Source organism: Podarcis raffonei, chromosome 2 (genome assembly GCF_027172205.1).
Source record: "Podarcis raffonei isolate rPodRaf1 chromosome 2, rPodRaf1.pri, whole genome shotgun sequence".
In the NCBI taxonomy this organism is placed as follows: domain Eukaryota; kingdom Metazoa; phylum Chordata; class Lepidosauria; order Squamata; family Lacertidae; genus Podarcis; species Podarcis raffonei.
The window spans coordinates 78,401,085-78,416,711 of record NC_070603.1 but is presented as its reverse complement, the minus strand read 5'-3'; the positions used below and the strand labels follow the sequence as shown (position 1 = coordinate 78,416,711).

The following is a 15,627-nucleotide window of genomic DNA, read 5'->3' as shown; positions in this document are numbered from 1 at the left end:
GCCGGTATAAGATACAATCTAAGTCAAATCCCTTATGAATACACAGTGGAAGTGAGGAACATAATAAAATACTCCCGGTAAAACTACACTCCATCTTTAAAAGACGTTTTATTTTTACCGTTATAAAACATGAAGGGATAGGAACGCTATTGCTTCATGCTTCTTGTAGCATCATCTCTATAATTTTCCAATTCAGTTCTACCATCACAAGCCATAGTTACATTATCCGAAATTTGATTGTTAAAGCTTATGTTTCATTATGCTTGCAAGAGAATTTTTTTCTGACCAATTACCCCCTTGTGATTAGTTAGCTGTTTTATATCTTAGACGTGGGGTTATATGTCTAGGATACAAGTGACCTAGGAGGAAGGGAGGAAATACAATTAACAGCACTGCATGGTGGTTTGAGACTGTACAAAGGGTTTTAGATTCTCCATATCCATTGTTTGTTTATTCCAGAAGGGCTAATTTCCTGGGAATGAACCCACAACATACATAATGCCTGCAGGGGTTTTAAAATAACTTTTGAACTACACACCATATGAAACTAGCATTCTTTGGACTTACAGGCTTCTTGTGTATAAAAATTAAAGCCAAAGCCCCAGAATTATCTTTGTTTCAAGTACAATAGGAGGACAATAGGAAACTTTTGTACCTTGCTTGATAAGGAATTGTTTAGTGTGTTTTCTGAATTGATTGCAGAGTCAAGAAAATGTAAGATAATAAGAGATTAAAACAGTCTTTATTCAGAGTCAATAAGAGGTGGCAGTGATTGGTACAAATATTTAGTATACGGGTAAAACTTAAGAACGAGATAAATACGGATACCCATGTCTCAAAATGACAGCACTCACAGTATGTAGCCCAGCCTGGCAAGGCTATGATTGAGTCACTCTGCTTTTAAAACCATCAGTGGGTTGAGCTGGTCAACAAAGTAAATAGAAACAGCATTAAACAAGCACTTTGTAGGATAGGAAAGTATGGTTGGAGAGTTGAAGGTGGTTTGGATCAGTACTCGTGGTCTGTTCACATCTCTGTTTTGCTGGTTTCAAAATAGATTCAAAAACCTGAAACTCTTATCTGGAGAGAGGTGATAGTGGGACAAAAAGAGAATGTGCCCCATGAGAACGGATGCCTCCCTCTAGATTATTTCAGCTTTCATAAAAACTACTGGCTGCCTCCATTTCAAACAGAGATTTTCCAGAGGAAAGAATCAACAGTGCAAAATGTGAGCCCCAAGAGACAAGATACTGGGCTCAGCGAGGCAAAAGTCTGGCTTCTGTTGCAGAGTAAAGTGTAGTAGGGGGGCATTATGTAGAGGTCTGTCCCGAAGGAAAGAATGGCAGGCTAAGGGGCTACACATTTTGAAACTGTTGAACCAGGATTTGGGTACGCAGCTCTGGGGTTTAGAAATGTGGGCAGGCCCTGGCATACAGATTAGTCACTTTTTCATAACTGCAATCCACTTTCATAGAGCCAAGACACAGAAAGAGGTTAAAACCATATCCCTGTAGGGTGCTTCACAACAAAGGAACAAAATTGGAAGGAATTTACAGCTCTTTAAAAGCGCCATTTATTACTCCTTCACTTTTTATATGCAAGACTGGAAAGCAGTATGCCACAACTGGCAACTGCTCGCAACATATAGCAGGTATAATAATTACACACAATATATGAGGTGAGCTGTCCACAGACGTAATAGTTTTGTGTTCTGAAAGGTGCATGAAAATTCAGAACTTTGCTAGTATGAAGAGCCTGAATTCTTCAAGGGCATTTTTAAATGCAGATTTCCTATGATTCCTTCTCTTAACATGTTTAATTTTTAAAGCCTACTTTATATTATATTTATTAATTATTATATTTATTAATTATTATTATTATTATTATTATTATTATTACCAACCCTCAAGCATCACCCAAAGCAAATCACATGTCATCAAGTGACCAGATCTTTTTCATTGAAAATAATAAAAAAGTTGCTGGGGGAACCCAATCAGATGGGCAGCATATAAATATTTTATTCTTGTTGCTGTTGTTACAGTTATGAAAGGTCGAGACTGTATTGGTATTTGAGAGTTTGTCCTGGAAAAATGGCTCAGTTAAAATGCTAGTGTATGTTCTCCTATACTGTACTTTTTATAAGGGTATATCACAATTTCTCTCCCCAGTACTTTCTTTACATTTTGGGAACTCAGCTGAATTTTATGTTTCCGTTTTAATGGCTGATTCCAACCCTAAGATTCCAAAAAAACCAGCCACATTACTTCCAGTAGCAATCAAACCTAGAATACAATTGTTAAAGGGAACATCAGAGTTCTGAATCAAAACTGTCAGTATTTAAATTATTGTTGATAGTGGATTTTATTTTTTTGTTATCATTTTATTTATTTATTTTAAAATGCACAATCTGTGTGCAGGCATGTTGTGGTTATCTTGATAACCCAGCTCAGTATCTGACATTTATGGTCTCTAGACCAAATTAACTAAACTAAACTATTGCTACTACTGCAAAAACAACGTAACCTTTAAAAATGCAAACATAAATTTCAGAGAGGAGGCCTGATATGTCTGATATAGCTGAAAGACGGGCGGGTAGGGATTTGTTGTGGTTCTTTTAAAAATATGACAATGATTGACAAATTGCAGATGTGATATTTATTTTTCACATACTTTCAATTAACATTCCTTACTTGCTTTAAAAAGTCTTAGCGCAGATTGCACATTAGAGGTTTCTCTGCACTGAAAATACACATAAGACGACAGACTAAGCTAGAACACTTTTCCCCCACTGACATGCTAATTTTCCATGTATACGAAGGCCTCTTAAAAAAGTAGAGACACCTCAACATGTGGACCAAATACATTTTAATCACACACTGACGAGGCAATAGAGGACGGGGGGGGGGCAGGCAAAGCCAACTGTTTAAATAACAGTGTTGTAGAGGGAAGAAATATTATTCAAAAGAATAAACAACATACCAAAGTGACAGAAATAAGGAAGGGCACAAAAAAGCATCTCTCAATAATTTTGGCCCTACAGCAAGTTGTCTCTGTGATTTATTAGCAATACAATAATAACAATAATTTATTATTTATACCCTGCCCATCTGGCTGGGTTTCCTTAGCCACTCTGTTACAAATGCAACATATGGTCTAAGTGCAAAAATAGAAAAATGCACTTTGCTCCATATATGATCAATGCAATGATGAGACAGCAAGATGGTAGACCAGAATCTCACCAATGAAATGGGGGCATATATTTTTTGTTATGTTAGGTATTATGTATTTTGTGTTTTTATACTAGTATTACTATTACATTTGTTATAGTATTTGTTATACAGTGGTACCTCGGGTTAAGTACTTAATTTGTTCCGGAGGTCCGTTCTTAACCTGCAGCACCACTTTAGCTAATGGGGCCTCCAGCTGCCGCCGCGCCGCTGGAGCACAATTTCTGTTCTCATCCTGAAGCAAAGTTCTTAACCCGAGGTACTATTTCTGGGTTAGCGGAGTCTGTAACCTGAAGCATATGTAACCTGAAGCGTATATAACCTGAAGTGTATGTAACCTGAAGTGTATGTAACCCGAGGTACCACTGTACTAATTGTTATACTATTACACTGTTATATAATATTACTGTTACATAAAATGTTACAGTATAACTAGTATTATAGTACATACAACATTGGCTTTGAGGTATTACTACTAAACAGATGTATGGCATTTTGACTCTGACTCTACAGCCTAAGTACTAGAATACTTTACCTTTCTAAACTATAGTTCTAGTCAAGTTTTTAGTAAGAATTTGATCACAAAGGGTTGGGTCCAAAGATCCCTCTGGGCAAGTGGAGAGATATGGACATTGTTGAAAATGTTAACTAATTCACTGTGTTCTGAAATATTGCAATAAATGCTGCTAACCTTTCCGCCAAGTTGAAGCCTACAAACAATTTAATTCCTTCCAAGACACTTCAGAGTTTTCTCTCTTAATATTGTATAATATATGAAGCTCTCTACTACAGATTGAATACAAAACATTTTCAAGCGTAAAATGACAGACACCATGCATGGGGAAAGGAGGTGCCAGTTTCCTCCTATGCTACCTTCCCACCCCAAAAGCATTTCAGATGATTGGGAGACTCTGTATAACAGTACACAACAGGACAGCAACTTGGGAAGAAAAACTGAGCACAAAAATGCCTTCCACTCATGTACAGGAGTCTTTGAATCCATTCCATAGCCTGCAACAGATCATTTCATTTCATTTACTGGCAAGTGAAACAATATTGGAGGCAGAGACAACTCAGAACTATTACAAGTATACTGGAAGGAAAGAACGTGTTTCTAAGCTTTACATTGGCAAAAGGGCCAGCGGCATTTATTGTAATATTTCAGAAGGCAGTGAGTCAATTAATATTTTCAACACCCTCTGCCACTGAAAAGAAATTAAAAGTTCTGAATGAAGAGGTGAAAAGATATGAAAACCAGGAACAGAGTGTGGGATGCAAAGATCTCTCAAATATATTTATGTTCAAAACCCAGTGCAAGGAATTACTTATACAGTGGTATCCAATTAAGTCATGCTCAGAGTAGACTTAATCGATTGATTACAATGGGTCAGTATGACTAGGAATTGGTTATGACCCTTAATCTTTGGGTGCGGTGTATGTTCTAAAGATTAAATAAGCTACTAAAGTTCCAAAATTACATGAAGACTTTTAATTGAGGGAAGGGGAAGAATCCGCCTTCATTTTTCCCTGTGACAAAAAGCTGAGACTCAGAACACATTAGCTATTGGTGTTGTCTTTTCTTTCCATCCTTCAGTAATTGCTCTGCTACAAAAACTGATCTGTTAAAAGCTTCAACGGATCAAGTAAGCTTATCTATCTTTGCTATTACTGCCAATTATTTCCAGTGTCTAGAACCATCTCTTACTGGTGACTAAAAATCTCTTGGGCAAAATAATCACAGTCAAGAAACTGGCACAATTGTTCATTTAACAGGGTAGAAGCTACAAACATCATTATTCGTGATGGCAAGAGCTTTGCGCTTCATCTAAAATGAAAACAATATTCTATGTGAACAGAGTGGACAAGGAACAAGGAGACAGGGTGCTGCTCTAAAGTGAACCAAACACTCTAGAAGAGCAGAGTCGTTAAGTAAATTCACCAAGTTAATGCCATGTGCAGCTGATTTCAGAGCATTACATACCTTCTGTCTGTGCAGTCCTTCAGTACAACCAATTTCCCCCCCAACTCAGAATTTCACTTACATTCGTGTAATTTGATAAGAAATACAAAGGCTGGTACCAGAAGATTTATCATACCAATTGTAAGACAAGCATAAAGATGTTAAGAACCACCTTGAAGAATCAGACCGAAGGCCTATCCAGCCCAGCATTCTGTTCCCCCAAAGGCCAACCAGATGTCTACGGAATGCCCACAGGCAGGAGATGAGGGCAATTGCCCCCTCTTGCTATTAAAATTATATATGGCACCTTTGCCACAGACATTCTGATCTGATTATCACTTCTGAGGAAACGACAATCCTATTAAATTCGATGAAAATGAACTGCAGCTCTACTGAATGTATCATGATCGAATTTCAAAAGAATTCAGGTGAGGGTGGTAGGTGACTACATTAGCAGGATTATCTTATAGGAAAGTGCAATGAAAATTCAAAATGAAACTCAATGGCAAAGAGATGCAATATACCACATATAGACTATATGGGCACTGAAACACATTCTCTGCTGCACACACCACACCTTGCAGAATAGACGTTTTACTAGAAGGAAAATACAAGAAACTTTCTAATCACTTTTCCAGAAACAGATTCCAAGCAGCTTACTCTCAATTACTGTTTCCAACAGTTTAAATTAATTAATTCATTTCAGAGAGTTTGCAAGTTTTCTTGTTTTGTTCTTTAGTTTACTAAGAACAGGCGGTTGGAGGGAAGGCCAAGGAAGAGGATACTATAATAATCTAAATAAGATACCTTTAGAAGAAAGATGAGGGTTTTAGCACAGAGGAAATAAGGTCATTTTGGAGGAAGAAATGGCGGGATGCAGAAGTAGAAAGGAGGACAGAATAAAGCAAAAGGCTTATACATCAATGAGTACTGATTTATATATGATATTTATTATTACACACACACACACTCCCTCCAACACTTTTAATATGTAAAGAATTTTAAGAGTCTGTTTCAAAAGTCAGACGGTATGATTCGCACAATGTGAATCTAGATTGTCTTATCCCATCTCAGCATCCTGACTAGAGACTATTAATATGCTTTCTCTCTGAACTAGCTATAAACCCTAGGTATATATGGAGACAGACCAGCCACATCAGCTAAGTATTGAAAGCAAGCAGAAGAAGTTCCCCAAGTGAACAGCCTTCAATGCAAACAAGGCCACTTGGGATGAAGTGGGAGTTGACCTCAACAGCTATTGCATTATAAAGCCAGGATGAAGATACAATGAAATTCTCTAGCTTTTTTTTGGTAATGACTTCCTGCCGGATTAAAACCAGATGTGAGAGTAAGACATATTTACTGGCATTTTTAGGATACCTTGTCATTTCTAAACCCCTAATATAAACTTTGGGGGTTGTGGCCTTCCATTTGTACAAGTTCTGCTTGCACAGCAGAACTCCCCCTCCCTCTTCTTTCTTTACACGCTCTCCAAATCTGTCCCCTCAATCCTCTGAAAGATGATGTGGGGGGCAGGGGGGAGCAGGTGGAGAGCTTCCATTGAACGAGCAGAAGTCCTTGCATGAATGGCTATGTTAGCAACAACCCTTGCTTGTTTCACTCGATGAATAAACTGCCATTTCAAGTTTTTGCATGCAGCCTAATCAAAAGTTATGCAAATATGTAATGGTGACCCAGAGCTCCTCTGTAAGTAGGCAGGCTATTGTTTTTCACTTTAATTGCTGGAGTAGCTCAGCATGAATAAGGGGAATGCCTTGCAGAGTGGGCTAAAAAATTTGAGCAGGCAGCAACCTTGTAAATCAGAGGCATGCCTAGTTTACAATAAGTTGCTTGATCATGGTGTATCTGTAATGTTGAATCTACACAGTGAATTCTACATCTGTGATTCAGATAACTCGTCTATTTTCTTTGTCCCCCCCCCCCTTTTTACTAGCCATTTCCATGAAGGAGGGCTGGAGGGCCATTTCACTGGCTCTGCTAGGAAGACCAGCTCCATCAGGCTGGTACCTCCACTGATTTTTCACCTAACAGCAGCCATTCCATCAGGCTAGAAGAGAGAGAGATGGAAGCAGGGCTATTTCATTGGCTCTGCTGAGAGAACAGCTGTTTCTAGCAGAGTGCTACCCTTGTCCTTTTACTGTTTATCAATTTTAATTATTCTTAAATTTCCAACCCAGCTTTCTCTAAGGTGGGGTACATGGTTCCCCCCTCCCCATTTAATCCTCACAACAACCCGGTGGGGTATGTTTCTCCTGTCACATTCTCTCAGCCTCAGGTCAACCAGTGAGCTTTGTGGTCAAGTGGGGTATAAACCTAGGTCTCCCAGGCCCTAGTCCAACACTCTAACCACTACGTCACACTGGCTGATTGTAGTAGCAATGCCTCCAGACACATCTAGAGAAACTAACCGGCTGATATTTGACCCATCTCTTTTCTCAGGGGAAATAATACTTCTTCCACAGCACATTTTGAAGCTAAATAGACAAAGTAGTTCTTGAGTCATGCAACAGTGGAAAAAGTTGTGGTTATCCATATTTTGAGGAGATAAATTGCACTCTAATAACTGTTCTCTGGTCATAACTTCAAACCAATTTCCTGTTACAAAAAATGTCAGACTTCAACATTAATCCGCAGTTGAAGAGAGCTTTATAAAATCATACCAAAAAATTGAAGTTTATAATGGTCAACAGCAAAGTCAACTGCGACATCTAATAATAAAACTGAGGCAACTACACCAGGCCAGTGTTGCCACCTGGCATTCTTAAGCGGCTGCCATGGGCCTAGCACCCAGGTAGGACTCAATGCTGATATTTGCCCTGACTCCCTTCTTCACTTTTCACCTGGCTTGATATTCCAAGCAACACCAGAGTGAGGATCTGTCAGCTTCATTATCCCATTTCCAATACTGGGCCAACTACATGTTTCTGGGAAGCTTGCATCCAGGTGATGAAAGAAACAACTTTCCTCCATTGTATTTTCCTTACAATTGTAAAGGAACTCTTGTTGTGGAACAGCAACTGTTACTTAATTCTCACGGTTGGTGTACGGACACAAACAGACCAGCATAAGAGTTTTTGAGTAATAGGTGTATGTATGTGATTTTGTGTGTGTGTGTGTGTGTGTGTGTGTGTGTGTGTGCATTTTATTCAAAAATGCTGCTCCTATAACAACTGATTCACTTTGAAGAACCTTACCTCAGCAGCTTGGGTCTCCTGATGCAACAGAGTCAGACCTGTGAGATCTTCCAAGAAGGAATGTGAAGAATTAAAAACCTTTGCTAAGAAATTAAAGCCTTCTCTTTCATACTGCTCAAGGACCTGCAAAACAAAAGACAAGAGGGAAGGGTGTTACTCCTTTTTGTTGTTGTTCAAGAATCAAATCCCAAAACAAACTTAAACAAAACAGACCAAAACAAAACAAAACACCTGGCTGTTAATAAAAGATGGACAAAATAATAAAATAAACATATAAATCACATCCTCCTAGTTTAATCTTCTATATTGTACAATATAGATTTACTTTTGCCTATGCCAAAAATGAACAATAAAATTAATTTAACACTACCTAAATACATACTGCAATACTTGGCATTTCAAGGATAGACACATTGCAAATGAATAATGACGATATTCACAGCCACTTGTGAAACTCAGCAGTCTCCCTTGCAACCAGTGCAATTTATATACAGCTGCAATGCAAACATTATCTCAGTTAATTTCTGAATGAAAGAAGCCCAGAGAACAGTTTACATACAGGATATTTTACTTAAGGCCCCCCCCCCAATTTAGCCTTCAATACATGAAATTCAATCCTATTTAAGTATGAGTCTTCAAACAGTCATATACCTCCTGTTGCTTGCTCATCTCTTCAGAAGTATCCAGCTAGGCCTTGCATTGCTAAAGGAGGAAACTCAGAGGAATCTCTCTCAGCTGCAACCATTCATTTGCAAATCTGCAGCCAGTGTTGATTGTTTTTAGCTGACAGCATTATACAGCTAATTACACAAGAAGTCCAGGATCCTGAATCAAACCTAATGCCAGGTTTCCATCTTGTAGCACAGCTACCTAGTCAAATTGTATTTCAGGTAATGTGCATGGTAAGAATGGGGAGGCAGAAAAATGCAGTATAATTTCCAAAGAAATAGCAACAAGTTTTTGTGCTGCATATAAAAGCAGACACTATTATCAGAGGTTTTCTTTGAAAGGGAGAGGGAGACAAATCAGTATTGACTTAAGGAAGTGTTGCTGTTATCCTGTCCAGCGCTGAAGCTAAGCAGGTCTGCCTTTCTAAGGTGCCTGGGGGGGGGGGGGGGAGGGGACACGCTTGGGAACCAAATGTAAGCTGCTCTCAGCATCATAAATAAATGGCCCAAAATCTGAATAAATTGTGAACAGTTCAAATACCACCACTATAACCTAACGTTAATTTAAAATATAATTTATCCTACCTTCGGTCATAGAAGGTGGAGTTGATTTGATCATTCCATCAGTACAAGTGTTTCTGATTGCCAGATGGAGCGATCTCCCTTGTTTCCCCTCTGTGCACTGCTGTGAAGTTTCTCTTGAACCTCCAGAGCAGATATGGGGGTGGGGGTGGGGAAAGCCCCATTTTGCTGGCTTCTGCTAGCGCACAGGGTTGGTTAAATCTGGCCCAGGGCCTCCAAGGTGACTTACAAAAGTAATCAGATGGGCACAAGTGGATTTGATCTGGGAGCAAATTCCTTAAATGCAGTGCCACCATAGAGAAGGCCCTATCCTTTGTGGTCACCCAGAGCAGCGCCAACAGCTTGATAACATGTTATTCAAAACATAGAAATAAGACTGCCCTTGTCTTGATTAGTTAGAAATGGATAAAACAGGAATAAATAACAAGCTCAGGCTGGATATTTTTTTGGGGGGGGGTGAGGGCAATATCAGGTGGAAAGAAGGATAGTATGAGGCCAAAAAAGCTCAGGAAAGGCATCAATAAAACTTCATTGGGTGTTGAAAAAAGGCTTGAAGGAAAATTGGCTCTATAAACTGAGTGAAAAAGCTAGGTATGAGGAAAACACAGATGAATGGAACAGAGAGTTAAGGCCCACAGGAGGTATAATGCTAAGACACTGCTAAAGCAGGGACTTTGAAATATACAGAAGGATTAGGAAATATATATGCATAAAAGTTTTGTGGAGATGAATAGCAATGCTCAGCCTTCCTGGATGGCTTACAGGAGCTGCAACCTCTCCACACAACTGCAGTGCCTGGAGACATCTTAATTGTTGCTTGAATTCAAAGAATGGTGATGAGGATAAAGCAGAACCCAAAGGTGCAAACGTTGGAAGAGAAAAGGTAACAGGCTCCCACCCACTGGATTGTCTTAATGTTATGATGGTATAATGTACACAAAGCAAATTAATTCTACTATCTTAGAGAGGTCGGTAGTTTTTAAAACTACCTTCCAGTATTCTAAGAAGTTATTTAACAACCTAACCAGATATATCTATATAGAGCATGCCCTACACAGAAGTCAATCTACAAACTCCAGAGCTGCCAGTTATCATCCTCTCAAAGATGTTGATGTTAATCTATTTTGTTGGAAGAACAACACAGAACACATAAAAATTCAGGCCAGATTTTGGTTATCGATATGCAAGAATCAAAAGACAAGCCTGCTTTCAAAACACTAGCATCACTCTGAAACAAAAATACACACGGATAAAGAAAGCACAAAGCACAGGAACACAATTTTTAACAGATCGGACGCAGAGATCCAATGTGTGAGCAGAAGGGACTTCCATATAGCATTGTAGGCGGGAGGGTTAACTAGTTCCTCCCACATTATAGTCCTCCAAACCCATTGAAATGCTGCTCCATAGGGCAAGGAACCCTCCAGAACAGAATGTGATGCAAGACACTGGACTATAGCATGTGGGTGGAAACTGGTAAAAAAACGCCTCTCTCCGCCCCCTTGCATATGGAAGCACATTCTTCTTGCAGAGAGGATTTTTAGCGTATTAGCCAAGTGCAGGGAACAACAGCTTGGATATAAAGATGTTTCACATATTCCAACCCAAGGAAAAGCAAGGGCAGGGAGGAATAACGACAAACTTGGAGTTTGTTATTTCCCCCCTTATGTTGAAGTAATCCCTTAAAAGCTTAAATGATTATGCTCAGGAGATCTCTGGTTTTACTCTTGCCCTGTTATGCTTCTGGGTTTACCCCTGGAGAGCTGAATTTCCATTCCTTGGATGGTGTTCCTTTCAGAGCCAGGGAACACTGGCATCTAGCCATACATCTATTCCCTAAGTTTCAAACTGCAGTCTTGAACATGGTTTTAACCTTTCCAGCTCTTTCTTGCCCTCTGGGCCTAGTATTCAGCCTTCATTGGCTGAATTGTGCACATAAGCCGCCCTGCTTTATTTCACATATGCATTTCTACATCTCCCCTCACCCTGCTGCCTTCGCTTTCTCTCTCTGACACCTGAGCTATGCCTTGCTTATATACGTTGATATGGTTCATTTTCTCAGAGGCATCCATACACCTGAGTTGATGTTCATAGCATAGTATATTTGTTTTGGACATTTACTGCATCTGGAAGTGGAAGAATTCATTTCGACAACTCAGCTAATTTTTGCCTCCTGGGCATTTTTTTTTAGTTTAACCACAACATAAAAATGCAACTTTGGAACTTCTAGCTCCCCTTAGGAGTGCAGTCTCAAGACTCAGAGGCTCCTCATTACTGAGTATCTGGACCAAATTACAATTGAGGTTAAATGCATCTTTGCATTTTTAATGGGCATGTTTTAGAACATTCAAACTGTATCTGCTGCAATGGTGGTGCTGATAACCGATTTAAACTATTCCTCCCCTGTTGAAAATTTGAAGGAAATACCTACCAGTGTGAATTGGGAATTACTCCTAAAGCAGGGATGGGAAAACTACAGTTCTGGATTGAAATACAGTGGTGCCTCGCAAGACGAAATTAATTCGTTCCGCAAGTTTTTTCTTCTTGCGAGTTTTTCGTCTTGCGAAGCACGGTTTCCCATAGGAATGCATTGAAAATCAATTAATGCGTTCCTATGGAGACCGCTTGCCAGGCTGGCGGTGCGGAGAAGGGCTTTTCTCCCCACCGCAAGCCTTCAGGACAGGTACGGGAACAGAGGGGAAGGCGCACAGCGCTTCTCCTCTGTTCCCGGGGCTTGCGGTGGGAGGAGGGTTTTTCCTCCCCACCGCCAACATTCAGAACAGCATTCTGAATGTTGGCGGTGGGAAGGAAAACCCTCCTCCCACCGCAAGTCTTCAGGACAGCCATCCGAAGGCTGGCGCGGGGAGAAGGTCTCTCCGCCCCACCGCCAGCCTTCGGAGGAGCCTTCCGAAGGCTGGCGGCGGGAGGAGGTCTCTCCGCCCCACCGCCAGCCTTCGGAGGAGGTCCGAGGACAGTGGGGAAGACGCGCTGCGCTTCCCCGCTGTCCCGGAGATTTCCCTATGGGCTTTCGTCTTGCGAAGGAAGCCCATAGGGAAATTCGTTTTGCGAAGCGCCTCCAAAACGGAAAACCCTTTCGTCTAGCGGGTTTTCCGTCTTGCGAGGCGTTCGTCTTGCGGGGCACCACTGTATACTCAGAGTCGCAAAGTGATTTCATGCTCTTTATTCAGCTCATAGTGGTGAGGAGGAATGAATCAAAGTCCCCTCAAAGTATCTGCTTTATATACATTATTTACACAATGGGCTGCACATGATTGGCTAATTCCGGAATTCTACTGTAAGCCAATCAGGTTGTGGATTCACTTCTATCTGGAGCATGATTGGGTGGTTCCTGCCAACCAATCATACTGCTGCATTGTTCTAGGACCAATCAGACTGCTGCATTCTGAATCCTATTGTTCTAGGACCAATCTGACTGCTGCCTTTTGGATCCTATTGTTTTAGGACCAATCAGACTGCTACAGTTTGGATCCTATTCAACTCAGTACATAACATGGATGTTGTTGGACACTACAACTCTCAGCATCCCTGAGCACTGGTCATGCTGGCTGGCGATTATGGAAGATAAGAGGTCACTTGCTTCAGAGGGGGGAAATTTTCATTAGATAGCAGAGAAGGTTATCTCTCTGACCACATGGAACTGCTTCCCTCAAATACAACCCTGCCTCCCTGTGCACCATGCAGCTTCCCCAAAGCTGCTCCACAGGGTTGGGGCAACCCACAGAACAAAATTAGGGGGAAGGGGAAAAGAAATTCTGTTACACAGCCAAAAGACATTGCACTGACGGAAGGAGTGCACCAAATACTACCCAGAATGCTTTACCATATATGTCCAGTATATCAAAGTAGTTGAGGAACTGTGTGAGAACAAGTGAGGTGATTCAATCTAGCAGCTGAATGAAGAAGCTATGAAAATGAAACACTGTATTTAATCGATACACGTGTCAATACTTCCTGCTGGAAAATATGGGATAGTGATATTTCACAATTTCAAGGCTAATGAGGAGATGAGACTCTTCCTAGCTGAATATTACTTCAACACAAATATAAAGGGTTTACATATATATTTTTCAAAATACGTCCACAATTTTTCAGGTCAATAAAGAATCCAGACATTATTACTATCCTTGGATAAACCAAGCAGGTAAAGCATGAGACTCTTAATCTCAAGGTCATGGGTTCGAGTCACAAAATATTGGGCAAAATATTCATGCACTGCATGGGGCTGGTCTAGATGGCCCTCATGGTCCCTTCCAACTCTGCAGTTCTACGACTGATAGGATCTAGCTTGCAAGGTATGTAATCCAGAACCTAGTTCTTTTAGGCCATGTGTTCTTAAAAATTACTCTTATTATGTAGAAGACAGCATCAGAATCAAAGCCAGCTGTGGTAATTTCCACATGCCTGTACACTTTTGTGCTAGATTTGTGCTCGATCTGCTTGTTAAAATCTGATCAATTTTACTTGTTTATGCCACACACCACACGGTGTACTAAGGGATTTGTTGACAAGGCAATTATTCTGCCCAATGTATGTGAGCGAATACAAAAGAATGCTGTTTTTTGAGCAATTATTAAGCATTTGGAATTATGACAGACCTAGCTGCCATGGGGAAAGGAGCATATACGCTAGGAAGAGACTGGAGCAGTGAAAGGCACAGGAAGCATCACAGGAGGAATTAGTGAGACAGCCAGCAAAAGCTCTGTCTCCTGATGGCTAGGCCAAATCTCAACAGACCACACCCCCTGCCTCAGAAACAATTTGAAAAATTTCAATCTGGCAATTGACTTGTTGGATTCACCGTTAATAATTACAAGAATACGCAAGTGCAGAAATGAAACTGCATCTATATTTATTGTAGTTATAAATGTACTACATAGCTTTATGACCACAATAATAAAAATAAAGCTTGTGAAACAGACTGCAGGCCAGGTGCAAACAGGAAGTAGGGGAGCAGGAGGGAAAGAGGATGGGGAGGTCTATGCTGAAATACTTGGAGAGTTACCAACCACAAGTCAGCTATGGCATCATTTTTGGCTGCAGTACCCAAACCTGTGGATGCAGAACTGTCTCCTCACTTTCCTGCAATAACTATTTTAAATAATAATAAAAAATCAGTGTGTGGAAGAAAATACCCTTGGATGTGGCAACTATAAAAGCTTCCTGTTATTAATCCATCTATATGAAAGACTGTTGTTTTGGTATCAGTAAGAAGATCTGCAGTGATATGAAAGTGTTTGGTCTATTCCCGAGTGACAGTAAAAGTGCTCATAAATGTCAATACTGAAGTGCATGGCGGATTATTTTTGCAGTGTGATTGATGGCAAGCAGAAATATCTGCCTACTGTATGGCGTGCTCAGAAAGGTATCTGGCCAGGCACTGAGGCTTCTCTCCTCCATCTTGTTTCATTTCAGTTTCCACTTTTGGATTGAAAGGCTCTTTATAAGTTTCAAGTATCACTCATTTGTGTCATTCTGGCTTGCAACACTCTCAAGAGAGCCATATGCTGGCCCTATTTCCTGGCAGGGCTATTCTGTTCATTATTCTTATGGAAAAAGAGTTTCATGCCATCCACGCTGGGTGGATTAAAAACATGCAGCACTCATCTAACTTTAGCAGCTCTGCCTGTACAAGCCCCCAAGAAGTTTGAGGTTCTCGCAAGAAACGCTCTCAACTTTTCCTCAGGATTCTACAGCCCTGGGTCCACTTTAATTTTTATTAATGTTCACTCTTCCTGGTGATTAAAACAAAAAGCAACTGTGAAGAGCTTCAAAGGAATCTCTCCAAACTGAGTGAAGGGGCAGTAAAATGGCAGATGTCATTCAATGTAAACAAGTACAGTGGTACCTCGGGTTACAAACACCTCGGGTTACAAACAGTATACAAAGTAAATATAAATGAGTACAGTGGTACCTCGGGTTACATAGGCTTCAGGTTACATACGCTTACATACAGA

The 15,627-nt window shown here is 40.4% G+C and overlaps 1 protein-coding gene across 2 annotated transcripts in view; it reads right to left on the bottom strand.

Annotated features, from left to right (window-relative positions):
* Positions 1–15,627, bottom strand: part of ATG7 (autophagy related 7) — a 96,204-nt gene that overhangs the window by 45,374 nt on the left and 35,203 nt on the right. For both annotated transcript variants that reach the window (XM_053377659.1, XM_053377658.1), the window contains one exon: positions 8,403–8,525. In XM_053377659.1, coding sequence (XP_053233634.1) covers positions 8,403–8,525 — 123 coding nt within the window. The remainder of the gene's footprint in view (positions 1–8,402; positions 8,526–15,627) is intronic.